We start from the raw sequence: 13,176 nt of genomic DNA, 5'->3' as shown, positions 1-13,176 counted from the left end.
TGATTCTAGAAATTCTGTCCATAAAAGTTACAACCAGAATCGGTGACAGCCTCAGAGGAGTCCACCCCTCATGTGTCGCAGTGTTTACTCCGCAATACTAGTATTAACTCTAGAAAACAAGTGAGTTCAGGTGTGAATCCTGAGTAATATTTCCATTCAGGAACTGCAGAAGATTCTGCTTCTTCCCCTTTTCTGTTTACATATGTCGATGTTGGTTTGCCATTCAAATATAAACTCACCCTCCACTTTATCAGGACCACCTTCTGGTACTGGATTGGACCCCTTTTCCCCTCAGAACTGCCTTTAATTCTTGGTGTCATAGATTCAATAAGGTGCTGGAAACATTCCTCTGAGATTTTGCTCCATATTGACGTTATAGCATCACACAGTTGCTGCAGAACTGTTGATCCACTGATCAACCAAGAGGGTTGGGCTGATAGTGATGCCCCCTATCAGAAGAAGACCTACAAAAGTTCTGTTGTGCATCTTTAAACAGGTGTGTACTCTCAGGTGAACCACTCATCGGTGAGGATAATGGCAATAAAAAAGCTTTGGTTTGTTAGAGCATGAAGGCTGGACTCCATGGTGATGGGAAAAGGTCATGTGGTCTGAGTCCAGAGAGATAAGGCATCAGGCTGGTCCCATCAAGTCTTGTTCCTACTCTGGGAGCAGCATTGTCATTTGAGGTTGCTTCAGCTGGTCTGCTGGTTCTTAAATAAGGTCAGCTGACTGCAGGTTTTTGCATCCAATCCAGCTTTATTTATAAAGCACTTATAAACAACGGCACTGGACCAAAGTGCTGTCCAGAAGATTAAAATAAAAGTCACAAATACATCACAAAAAAAAACAACAACATAAAATCAATAAAAGCCAAATAGAAAAGATATGTTTCAAGGAAAGAATTAAACTAGAGGCCAGTCTAAAGTAAAGGGGGAGCTCCCCTCTGCATCAGTAGATTCTTGTCTTCCATGATGGTTCGGGCAGATTCGAAGATGACGATGTTGGGATTCATCCGGCTCAAACTGTGACGGAGCCGTTCACAGAGCGTTGTGGATCAGAGATCTGAACCCCAGCCAGTGTGTGTTAAGATGCTGGGTTTGAAAAAGAGGTGGATGATGAGCACATCCAAGTCCAAAGAATGAAGAAACTAATAAAAACAACATCTCATAGGTTCAGTCTGAGGAAAAAATGTTTATTCTTCTCTTTAAAGGTTCTATTTTTTAAGATGTTTCCTTTTATCTGATTGTCCTGATCGTAGGAGGATCCTGAAAACTCAGGGTTAAAGCTGTTTTGTTCCAGTGCAAAATGATAAAGATAAAATTCCATAAATGCTGCACAGAGGAAACCGTTTAACAATCAGGACATAAAGGCACATTTTGCACTGTTTAAGTAAAGATCATCGTTCACCATATATTCCTTTTTTCTGCCTCCAGGCGTCTGAAAACAAGATGGTTCCTCCTCAGCTGGGAATATTCCGCTGAGTTTTGCAGCTGATGGTGTGTTTGACATTTACAATAAGCACTTTTTTTTTCAACTCCACAGAAGCTGCTGACTCCAGTCCTGAATTATTCTGAACAAATAGAGTTTTAAAGGAGATTCAGTGGATGAAAAGTGGACCTGTTTGTGAAGGCTTAGAAGCAGGAGAGCAATGGCAAACCTCCATAACTCCCCCTGCTGGTGGTGTGAGGAACTGTTCTGGATAAGAAGAAGTTAAAACTTAATTAATCTGCTCAACTGCGGCTGTCCAAGATGTTTAATGTTGATCAATAAATTGATTGTATTAAGATTAAACTGCTGTCTCTAACTACAAACACAGCTTCTAGAAAAATTGTAAAATCATTTCAAATGCAGCAAAAATTTATTTTCAGTGTCTTCACTGAACAAATTCATTGTATTTAGAAAATCTAAACACTTGGAGATTAACTGGTAAGGGTGCCAAGATTGGGTATAAAAAGGAGAATTCACCAAAGGTATTTCCAAGCAAGGATGGGTCATGACTAAACAACCGGGGTCCAAACTCCATCAGAGAATCATCAGTAAGTACAGATTGTAAAGAACTTTAGTCCTTCTACAGAGCAGAACATTGGGAAAAGTCTGGAGAGGACAAGGACAGAAACCATGTTGGAGTCCTCGAGCAGCACTGCAGGAGAAACCATCAGGGCACCATTATCAATACAAACTGTTTTAAATTCTTAGTGGTTTGTTTGAAGGTTAGATTTCTCTGACATCACAGATAAGATTTTAAGAGAGGCACATTAGTTCATAGTATGGGAACAGTCAGCTGCTCTGTTTCTTGTCTGTTCTCAGCTTAGTTTTGCAGTTTGTTTGCAGTCTGACGGACAGGGATCTGACCACCAGTGTGGAAATGTGGAGTAAGTGAATACTGGATCACTACTGATTTCACTTCATGTAAATGCTTTGTCTCAATTTTAAGAAAAAGAAACTTTTAATTACATTTCTTGAATTCAGAAGACTCATAAGTTTCTCTTGCTTTTAGATTTTTCTGTCAAAGTGAGAAACAACAATAAGACTCGACAGGCTGGTGTTGAGGGTTTTCTTACTTTATGAAGGATTAGGAAGATTTCACAACTTGTTTAAGATGTTTCTCAACTCTCTAAAATCTAAAAAACAACTTTGGTAGTGATCAAGACGAGAGAGTGATAATGTGGATACTTTAATGTAAGGCTTGATATAAGGAGGATAAAGTGTTTGTTGGAGGATTCATTCACCTCTGTGACAAAACAGGCCCAAAATCAGCTCCTCTTGCCGAGTTAATGTCAGCTTTGGATTTTTAGAGCATGAGTAAAAACTTTGTTGTTTAAGTAGTAATATCTTAAAAAATGAATGAATAATTCCACCGATTCATCTCTGCATTAATTTTGACAGCCCTATTAAAAGCATTGGTATCGACGATACTCTCCCGGTGTTTGCTTGGTATTGGATTGATACCAAGTCTTGCACATCACAAAGAATGAATCTCAAAGTCAAGCATGCATATGTTTGTTGAGGTGACATTTTCAGATTTAACACTTTTGGCTCCAACTTCTGTTATCGTGGGGGTCTTGGTTTGAAGTTTGAGAACCACTGGTCTCGACATTTTCCCTTATTTCAGGAAATTTTACTGAGTGTAACTATCATGCTTCATGATTCCACCTGATTTGAGTCTGAAACTTCTCAATTTTAGGTGTTTTGTTTAGTTTTTATATTAAGATACTTAATGTTTGACGGACATCAACCTGCTGAGCAGCTGAAATCAGGAATGGACTAAAGATTCCTCTGGAAACCTAAAGTCTGCTTCCTCAGCTCCTAAAGCATTAAAAAGTCTGAAGCTGATGGACCACAGTGGAAACATGACTCCATCCAGCTTTAACTGAGTGCTGCTGCAGCAGATTTATTTCTATTTAATAAATACGACTGATTGTGTAAGATAATGGAAAGTAGGTTCGTATTGCTGAGTCAGCTTTCATTTTATAACCAGGCTGTTTATCTTGGTGCATAGTGCTGATATGCATCTATAAAGCTCTGCTGTTAAAGCCTTCTAAATCCTCATATCTCCTCTTTCAACCTGACACTTTCTGCACAGACTGGTCTGACGTCTGCATCCGCTTTGTGAGAATAACCTGAAAGCTGCTCTCAAGCTTTGATCCCCATCAGGATTTAAAGCTTTCAGTCTGATGTTTTTATGATACTTGTACCAGTTTATTTGCACAGCAGCATAAAACGGATGTGGTATGAGATAACATGTACTGGAGTCTTCCAGATCCATGCGCCACCATAAACGAAGGGGTTCTTCATTTCAAAGTCCACAATGAGGGAAAAACAACCCACAAGAAAAGTGTTTGTTTTTTCAGAAACTTCAGTTTTCAGGACTTTGTATAATCTGAATTTTCCACGCTCATAAACAGCCGTCATTATCTGAGGGAAAGAATGAAGGCGAAGCCGAGCAGAGCAAAGCCAAATCTGTGGCTCCCAGCTATTTAGCAGGCGAAATAAGTCCATTTCAAATTATTGGGGTAAATGGATGTGCTGTTGCTGTGGTGTCCTCTCGCGGCTCAGTGTCATGGTAACAACAAGTCTGAATCCAGTCTGAGTTAGAGGACTAACCACCTGAGAGGAGGAGCAGCAGGGTCCAAAGCAGCTTATCTCCTCTCGTCTCTAATAAGGCTGAGGAGGGAAAACAGGGAGATGGAAGAAGATGCAACCATGAGAGATAAGACTGCAGCGTCCAAACATCAAACCTTTACGATAGAAAGAGTCTGAAGCTGTTCAGAAAGAGCTTCTCTTTCTGTAAACTCTGTTTTATTTGGACAGAAAAAAAATCACATTTATTTCCTGTGAGCTCTTCTTAATTCTCTAAATTATCCATCCTTGTCTCCTTCCTCCTGTTTGTGACAAGAGAATCTGTCACGATGATAATCAGCAGGATAAAGGAGGAGATAAAGGAGGAGATAATGGAGGAGAGGATGGAGGCGACTTGTCAGATGATGTTAGTGAGGGTACTTTGGTAAATCCACAGGAGTTTAAACTCTGTCCTGTCCAGTATCAAGACATGCAGACAGATTTACTCTGCCATGGTAGGCATGTTCTTGATACTTTAAATCTTTTTTATTATTATTTTATTTGTTTTCATTTTTGCTCTGCTGTAAACAAACATGTCAAAAGTGACAGGGAGAAGGGTTAAAAAGCACAGGGGTAATGGGACAAAAGAAGAGAAATGAAACGTAGAATGGGAAATAGATTAGAGCGCCACAATCATAACAGCGATTAAAAGAATTTAAAAAAGTAAATACAGGAAGAGTAAGACCAAGCACAACTTGACATTCAGCTGCTACTTCTAGACATGAAGGAAATAGGAAGCGTGGTACAATCGCCATAAGAATGAGACAGATGATCATCAAGAGCACCTGCAGAGATACGAGTAGAGACACGCAACCAACAGAAAACAGATGGAAACCGGAGCACCCAGTGTGCGTGCACGTGTGAGAGTGTCAGTGTTACCATGTGACAGAGGTAAGCCAGGGAGCAGGACTACGCCCAGCCCTGAAACATCAGAGGAAGGCAAGAAGGGGCCCGAGACCCACCGATCCAGCAGGCTCAGACACCAGGAGAGCCACAGCAGGGAGAACCGCACACCCACCCAGCCGAGGGCGGAGGGGGCCCACGACTGGAACCCGACTGGGTGTTAACGACACAATGATCTCCTGGATCACTGACTACTTGACGGCAAGCCACAGTTTGTCCGTCTGGGCAGTGTCCTGTCTCTGCAGGGAGCTGTGCTTTCTCTCTGCCTCTTCACCTTGTACACCACTGACTGTCAGTCCAACTCTGAGTCATGTCTGCAGGAGTTTTCTGATGACTCAGCTTTTGTTGGGGGTATAAGAGAAGGAGAGGAGGGTGAGTACAGGGCACTGGTAGAAGAGTGGTCCGAACAAAGTCACCTGAGGCTGAAGGTAAACAAAACCAAAGAGATGGTGATTGACTTCAGAAGGTAGAAGATGCCTTCACAGCCACTACGGATCAGGACTACAGAGGACTACAGATACCAGGGAGTGGTGCTCGTCAACAGACTGGCCTGGAAATCTAACACGGAAGCTGTGTACAAGAAGGGGATGAGCAGACTCTATTTCCCGAGGAAACTGAGATCCTTCAACCTGGGCAGCAGAATGTTGGGGATCTTTTACTAGTCTGTTGGTACCATTTTCTTTGCTGCCGTGTGCTGGGGCAGCAGCATCAGGGCCAGCGACACTAACAGACTTGATAAAATCATCACGAAGACTGGCTCTGTGCTTGGTCTCAGGCTTGAGTCTTTTGAGACCGTGGTGGAGAGGAGAATGCTGGATAGACTATTATCCATCATGGACAATGATCAGCGCCCTCTTCATCACACAGTAGATAGACAGCGGAGGATCTTCTCTCACAGGCTGCTGCAGCTTCGCTGTGGAAAGGACAGATAGAGAAAATTTTTCCTGCCACAAGCCATCTCACTGGTCTGATCTAGTATCACCCACAGAGTTGAAGTCTGGAGGGGTCGCTTCTAAAAGAACAACCCAATCATTTTCTCTGTCTCTGTTTCTGTTAAAAACAAGAAGTTGGTCCTTTCTAATAAAATCATTGATTAAAAGTGTTTTTCCAGCCAAAGATCTGACATTTAGCAAAGCTAGCTTCAGCGTGTTAAAAACATTATCTGTCCAGTTTTTGTCTTGAAAAAGTTCTGTCTTAAAAAAGTTCCTGTGGTCCCAGAAGAAGCTTATATTGTCAGGCCACTGGTGTATATCTGGGCATCCAGACAGCTGATCCAGCAGTTCAGTAAAGTCCTGTTTCAGCTCCTCAGATTGTTGTTTCACATTGTTCCACCCTTTCCACCGTTGGGTTCGCAGCCACAGTCTCACATCTGCTACCATCTCCTTGGGAAGGCTCAGTACTTTTTTTATGTTTTCCACATGTTTCTCACGTCTTTCACACCAAAGTTACCAACAACCAGAGTCTGAGGCCCAGCCTTTGCTTTTACTTTCTGAGCTGTTCTTTGGTCTGACCCTGGTGTGAACGGTGAACGGTGAATGGACTTGTACTTATATAGCGATTTTCCAGTCAGTTTGACCCCTCAAAGCATGGCACTACATATCACATTCACCCATTCACAGACACATTCACACCCCGACATGTAGTCAGGGAAAGCCTGGAATTCTGGTTGGAAGATGACAAACCTGTTCTGTAGCTGCATGTCTGCTTGTTGAGGAGGAGACTTGTCGTTAGTTTTCCTTTTGACAACTGACCATGACTGTCTTGCTAGGGAGGGGGGTTGAGGAGGTGCTTCGTCTGGATGGCAGAGCAAATTGTTGTTCAAATTTAATGTGATATTATCACATTTGTTAAATACATTTGGTATCTTTTATAATAACTGCATATACAAGTGACCAAGTCAGGCTGCATCACAATCATTGGTGGGGGCGACATCTGCTGCGCCAAGTAGACATCTTCTAGTTTCACATGGACATTTGGATTCAAAACTGAGATTTTTAAAAATGTTTTTAATTATTCTTCTGTTATATGTAGGCCAACAAATAAAACGGTTCATATAAACTTATTTTAGTGTGTCTACATGTGGGTCGGTGGGAGCAGGGGGTGAGTGACTGAGACAGGTAGCGGTAATGAGGTAGCAGGTAGCAGAATTTTAGGGGGAGTGAGTGAGAACAGGATTAAAAAAATACTCCTGTGCAGAGCTCCAGTGTCCAGGTCCTGTGTCTGCAGAACAAGCCTAGATCATCATCCCTCCACCACCGTGCTGGACAGTTGGTATGAGGTGCTTGTGCTCATTTTCTGTGTTTAGTTTTCTACCAACGTGCATAAGCAGCAGACTCGGACCACAGTATGGCAAAACCTAAAGGTTTATTTACAGAGCTACACATGCATGCTGAATGGAGAACTGAGAGTGGAAGTTTCTGGAGCCCAACCTCCAGCCAGGTTAACCCGAATCTTTATTATCAGATACAAGGCAGGTGAAGAGAAGACGGCTTGAAGAGAAGCCTGCAAGACAGCCCATCCAGTACTCCGCCTGAGACTGACAGCTAACAAGCTAACTGATGTCTATCCTCCTTGGCATTGTGTTAACACACACCTGAATACTCCCGTGATATGTCAGGTGTTTTGTTCATCTGAAGTTGAAATAATCTAATTTTAGGACCTGATAAGGAGCAGATGTTTTCCCTGAAGAAGGCGGCCTCAATGCAAAAGTAATGGTGTTATCTTCGTTTATTTTCATCTATTTCCAGTATTTTATATTTTACCTGAAGTTCTTCTACAGGAACGGATCAGGTGACATCAGAGCTACAGTATACAAGGCCTTGTTTAGTCAGACTCAGAGTTTCTTCATGAGGGTGTAAATGATCAAACCTGATGAATGACGTCTGCTGCATTCCCATTTTCATTTTCTTTGATCACATGTTTTAAAGAGTTTTTGGAGTCGCCAAGCGTCCAACCAGCCGGAAACTAAACAAAAAAATATTTTCAATAAACACCAGACTTAAAACCAAACAACTGATGAGTTTATGACGGAGCTGAGAACATCAAAAAACAGTTTTTTCTTTTTCTGAATCAAAAAGTGTTTTGTCCTGGAAAATAAAAACCTGTTTGGATGCTTCTGTCCACGAACAGAATGAGATACCATCTTGGTGGATGGAGTAAAGAGTTGCCATGGAAACTTCAGGCTGTTTCAGGACACGAGCTGAGACAGCAATTACAAAACAACCGCCTGGCTCCCAAAAGTATAATAGCCCCATGATAAAAAGCTGACATAACCACTGCTATTAGTTTTCCTGAGAGGACAAACACGACTGCCTCCATCTTCGTTTTCAAACCCATCATCATCATCAGCATCATTAACCTCAGTGTTCTGCTTCTGTTCTGAAGCATGTAAACACAAAAAGCTCCAAATGAACCGAGGACAAGGAGCTGCAGATACCATCAGCCAGTGACCTCAGGTTACAAAGATGCATGTGCATCATCATCATTATCATCCCTGTTATCATTTCCAGATGGTTGCCCCCCCCCCTCGGGCAGATCACATGCTCGCATGATGCTAATCAGCTGCTCCCAGCCAGATCGATGATGAGACAGAAGTCAATTGATTTAAAATGATAAAAAAGGACAAATCACTTGCTGGTTTATTCCGGACTTTTATTTAAACTGGTATTTAGGAGATGAGAAAATGATGCTTCATTATTGCTGTGGATGGCAGCATCTGTTTGTGACGTGGAACAGATATTCATGGTGCCCAAATAATGAATCTTAATGATTCTGAGTTTGTACTGTAGCACTAACATGAGGCTGGAATTTACTATGATGGGTACAAATCACAACTCATTGACATTTTAAATATCAATGCACACACAGCACAATTAAAAATGAATTTTCTACAATACAATGATTTCTAAATCTCATCAGGTCATATTTTATTCCCAGTAGAAGATAAACAACATGTCAGATAATGAAACTGAGACATTTCACCATGTGATGGAAAATATGAGCTGATAGTGAATCTGATGCAGCAACACATCTGTAAAAAGTAGTTCCAGGGTGATGTTCAGCACGGTGTAAAAAGTAGTTCCATGGTGATGTTCAGCACGGTGTAAAAAGTAGTGCCAGGGTGATGTTCAGCACGGTGTAAAAAGTAGTTCCAGGGTGATGTTCAGCATGGTGTAAAAAGTAGTTCCAGGGTGATGATCGGCACGGTGTAAAAAGTAGTTCCAGGGTGATGTTCGGCACGGTGTAAAAAGTAGTTCCAGGGTGATGTTCAGCACGGTGTAAAAAGTAGTTCCAGGGTGATGTTCAGCATGGTGTAAAAAGTAGTTCCAGGGTGATGATCGGCACGGTGTAAAAAGTAGTTCCAGGGTGGTGTTCAGCATGGTGTAAAAAGTAGTTCCAGGGTGATGTTCGGCACGGTGTAAAAAGTAGTTCCAGGGTGATGTTCGGCACGGTGTAAAAAGTAGCTCCTGGGTGATGATCGGCACGGTGTAAAAAGTAGTTCCAGGGTGATGTTCAGCACGGTGTAAAAAGTAGTTCCAGGGTGATGTTCAGCATGATGTAAAAAGTAGTTCCAGGGTGGTGTTCAGCATTGTGTAGCATCTTCTTCTTCTAACATGTCTGGAAAAGTCTGGGAAGTGAGGAGACCAGTTGCTGGAGTTTTAGGAGAGGAATGTTGTCCCATTCTGGTCTGATGCAGGATTCTAGCTGCTCTACAGTCCTGGACCTTGGTTGCTGGATTTCTGTTTCCATGATGCTCCAGATGTTGTGCACTGGTGAAAGGTCTGGACTGCAGGCAGGCCAGTTCAGCAGCTGGACTCTTCTCCTGTGAAGCCATGCTGCTGTGATGGATGCAGGATGTGGTTCAGCATCGTCTTGCTGAAATCTGCAAGGTCTTCCCTGAAAGAGACGTTGTCTGGATGGGAGCAGATGTTGCTCTAAAACCTCCATGTACTTTTCAGCATTGATGGAGCTTCACAGATGTGGAAGCTGCCCACGCCATAGGCACTAATGCAGCCCCATCCCATCAGAGATGCAGCTTTTCACCTGTCCACTGATAACAAGCTGGATGCTCCCTCTCCTCTTTAGTCTGCAGGACACGCCGTCCATGCTTTCCACAAACTAGTTCACATCTTCATCCAGGTTTCCACTTTGCCTCAGACCGTTTTAAATGAGGTTTGGTCCAGAGAAGATGGAAGAAGCTGGTTCTGAATCCTGTTCACATCTGGCTTCTTCTCTGCATGATGGAGCTTTAACCTCCATTTGTGGGTTTCAGGGTGAACTGTGTTCACAGACAGTGGTTTCTGGAAGTCTTCCTGAGTCCATGCAGTGGTTTCCAGTAGAGAATCATGTCTGCTTTTAATGCAGAAGATCACCAGCATCCAGCCTTGTCCCATGCACACAGAGATTCCTCCTGATTCTCTGAATCTTCTGATGATATTATACACTGTAGATGGAGGATCTTCAAAATCTGAGGAACATTTTTCTGAAATTGTTCCAGAATTTTTAGATCTAGTTTGTCTCAGATTGGTGAAGCTCTGTCCATCTTTCCATCTGAGAGACTCTGCCTCTCTGAAATGCTCCTTTTATACCCAGTCATGTTACTAACCTGTTGCCAATTAACCTGACTGAACTTTAACCTATGTTAGTGGATTGTTTACAGATAGTAAGTGTTTCTGAGCCCAAAGTCATTGGGGTTACAAACAGATAGACAAAATTATATTTTGTAGAAACAAAATAATAAACAGTAGGAATAAAATAAAAGCATTTCTATATCAGGAATGACTAACTCTGGACTTCTTGAGCCAGACTCCTGCAGGATCAAGAGTCAAATAATGGGTCATTAAGAGGCTGTTGCAGAACCATTTCATTTTAATCAGGTGTGTTGCAGCAGGGAAACATCTAAAACCTGAAAGAATCTTGCCCCAAAAGTCCAGAAATGCCTGTTCTAAATGTTTAACCTGGACTTTATGAATTCAACATTTCATTTGTTCATCGTTTTCACATTTCAGACCTGAACCATCCCAAAAAAGGTGGTTCTGTGAATCTTTTTCCATTCTGTAACATTCCCATTCCTTCCATCACTTTCAAGATCTTCAACATTGAGGACACCAAGTGAAGAGATTCAGGTGTTATTTCATCCCCTTTTTCTTCCTGTAAACACGTCTTCAGGCGTTGTGGTTGTTTTAGGTCAGGACTGCAGGCAGGTCAGTCCAGAACCAAAACCCTCCTCTTCCTCAGCCCTGCAGCAGTAATGTGTGCAAAATGTGTTTGTTCATGTTTCCTGTCCAAATATGTTTAGTCTGCAGCTTAAAGAGAGCTGTTGATCATTGAGATGCTCGTTACTCTTTGCAAACAATACTTTGCATTTGGGTTGTTTTTTTTACATCAAGTGTTAGAAGACGAACCACAGAAGCTTGTTTTTAAACTGTTTAATGTTTTTTTTCACATTTGACAAACTGGAGATCACATGAACATCTTCGAACTTCAAATTCTTTCATGGATGCTGCTTTTAGACCACATCATCATTCACTAACCTGTTTAAACTAACATCATTATTATCATTTTTAAAAAATCGTATTTCCAACCCTCAGGTGCTCCTGTTCCAGCTTTCTTTTTACGTGTTTTTTCAGTCAGAAATGTAAAAATGGATTTACACCCACCTTTCACTTTCAGTTCCACCTGTTCACCTGCTTGTTAACACAAATAATCACTTGGCAGCAACTCAAGACATTCAGTCATAGATGTGGTGAAGACGACTTGCTGAAACTGAACAAGAATGGGGAAGAAAGGGGATTTAAGTGACTTTACTGTTGGTGCCAGACAGGCTGGGTCTGAGTATTTCGTGAATGACAATCAGAATAACTGATGCAGCTCTATTAAACCCACATCTGACATGATTTCTCGTGGGGACTGGAGGGGGTCAACTATCTCATTACATCCTTGGAAGCTTGTCAGATGCACTGAGCTGCTCTGGTGCGTTGAGATTTATAAGATATACGAACCACTTCTAGCACATATTTATGTGGACTTATACCCCACTTCGCATTTTCCATCATGTTTTATAAATCCCAACACGAGCGCACGTGGAGCTGAAAAATGTGTTTTCAGGACGCTTGAGTCTGATGACGGGGTTTGCTTCTGCTCCCGTTAGCGGCTGCAAGGCAGCGGTGGAGAGGTATTGGTGGGATGGTTGCGCACACCATGGTGACGTTGCCTGAGAAGGCAGAGGCAGTCTGCAAATGCTGAGCTCCATCCAACCCTTCCTCAAAAGGAAATTCATCCTCCACCTGATCCTCGCGAGCAGGACGCGCATCCTCCATCATGTAACCAGCTGAAAACGATGGAGCAGCAGGTGGAGAACCAAAGTCAGCTGTTCAGCGCCAACACGGCCACGCTGCCGGCCAAACTCATCCTGGGGGTGGGTGTTGACAACTTTATTTCTCTTCTCGTATTTGGACTCATTTTCATTCTGGGTGTGCTCGGGAACACCTTGGTGATCACCGTGCTGGCGCGCAGCAAACCGGGACAACCGAGGAGTACCACCAACATCTTCATCCTGAACCTGAGCGTGGCGGACCTGTCCTACCTCCTCTTCTGCGTCCCCTTCCAGTCCACCATCTACATGCTCCCCATCTGGGTGCTCGGAGCGTTCATCTGCAAGTTCATCCACTATTTCTTCACCGTGTCCATGCTGGTCAGCATTTTCACTCTGTCCGTGATGTCCGTGGACCGCTACGTGGCTATCGTACACGCCAGGAAAGCCTCTTCGATTCGGGTGGGGAGGCACGCAACGCTCGGGGTGGTACTGATCTGGGTCGTGTCCCTAGCCATGGCTGCTCCCGTGGCGCACTACCAAAGCATCGTGGAGAGGGACGACAATAACACGTTCTGCTGGGAGGTCTGGCCGGACCACCACAGAAAGGTCTACGTGATGTGCACCTTTGTGTTTGGTTACCTCCTGCCTCTCACTCTCATCTCGGTTTGCTACGCAAAGGTGGGTGCGCACGAGCCGGAGCAGGATGACCGCGCGTAAAGGCACGGTGTTAATGGGAGATTCTATAGTTTATAAACGATTTCACGGCACAGTTTTATGGGAAAAAAGGATCTACTGACAAATAATTGCATTAGCTATTTTTATTTAGAGTAAAATCTTGA

At 42.9% G+C, this 13,176-nt stretch overlaps 1 protein-coding gene across 1 annotated transcript in view; it reads left to right on the top strand.

Moving 5' to 3' along the window:
* The first annotated feature begins 12,326 nt into the window (after positions 1–12,326).
* The window catches only part of galr1a (galanin receptor 1a), a 4,061-nt gene continuing 3,211 nt past the window's right edge, over positions 12,327–13,176 (top strand). Inside the window, exon 1 of the mRNA XM_042012577.1 lies at positions 12,327–13,015. Coding sequence (XP_041868511.1) covers positions 12,362–13,015 — 654 coding nt within the window. The 5' untranslated portion in view covers positions 12,327–12,361. The remainder of the gene's footprint in view (positions 13,016–13,176) is intronic.

This window comes from Melanotaenia boesemani, chromosome 17, assembly GCF_017639745.1.
Source record: "Melanotaenia boesemani isolate fMelBoe1 chromosome 17, fMelBoe1.pri, whole genome shotgun sequence".
Taxonomy (NCBI): domain Eukaryota; kingdom Metazoa; phylum Chordata; class Actinopteri; order Atheriniformes; family Melanotaeniidae; genus Melanotaenia; species Melanotaenia boesemani.
The sequence above is the reverse complement of the archived record's forward strand: the minus strand, read 5'-3'. Positions and strand labels throughout refer to the sequence as shown.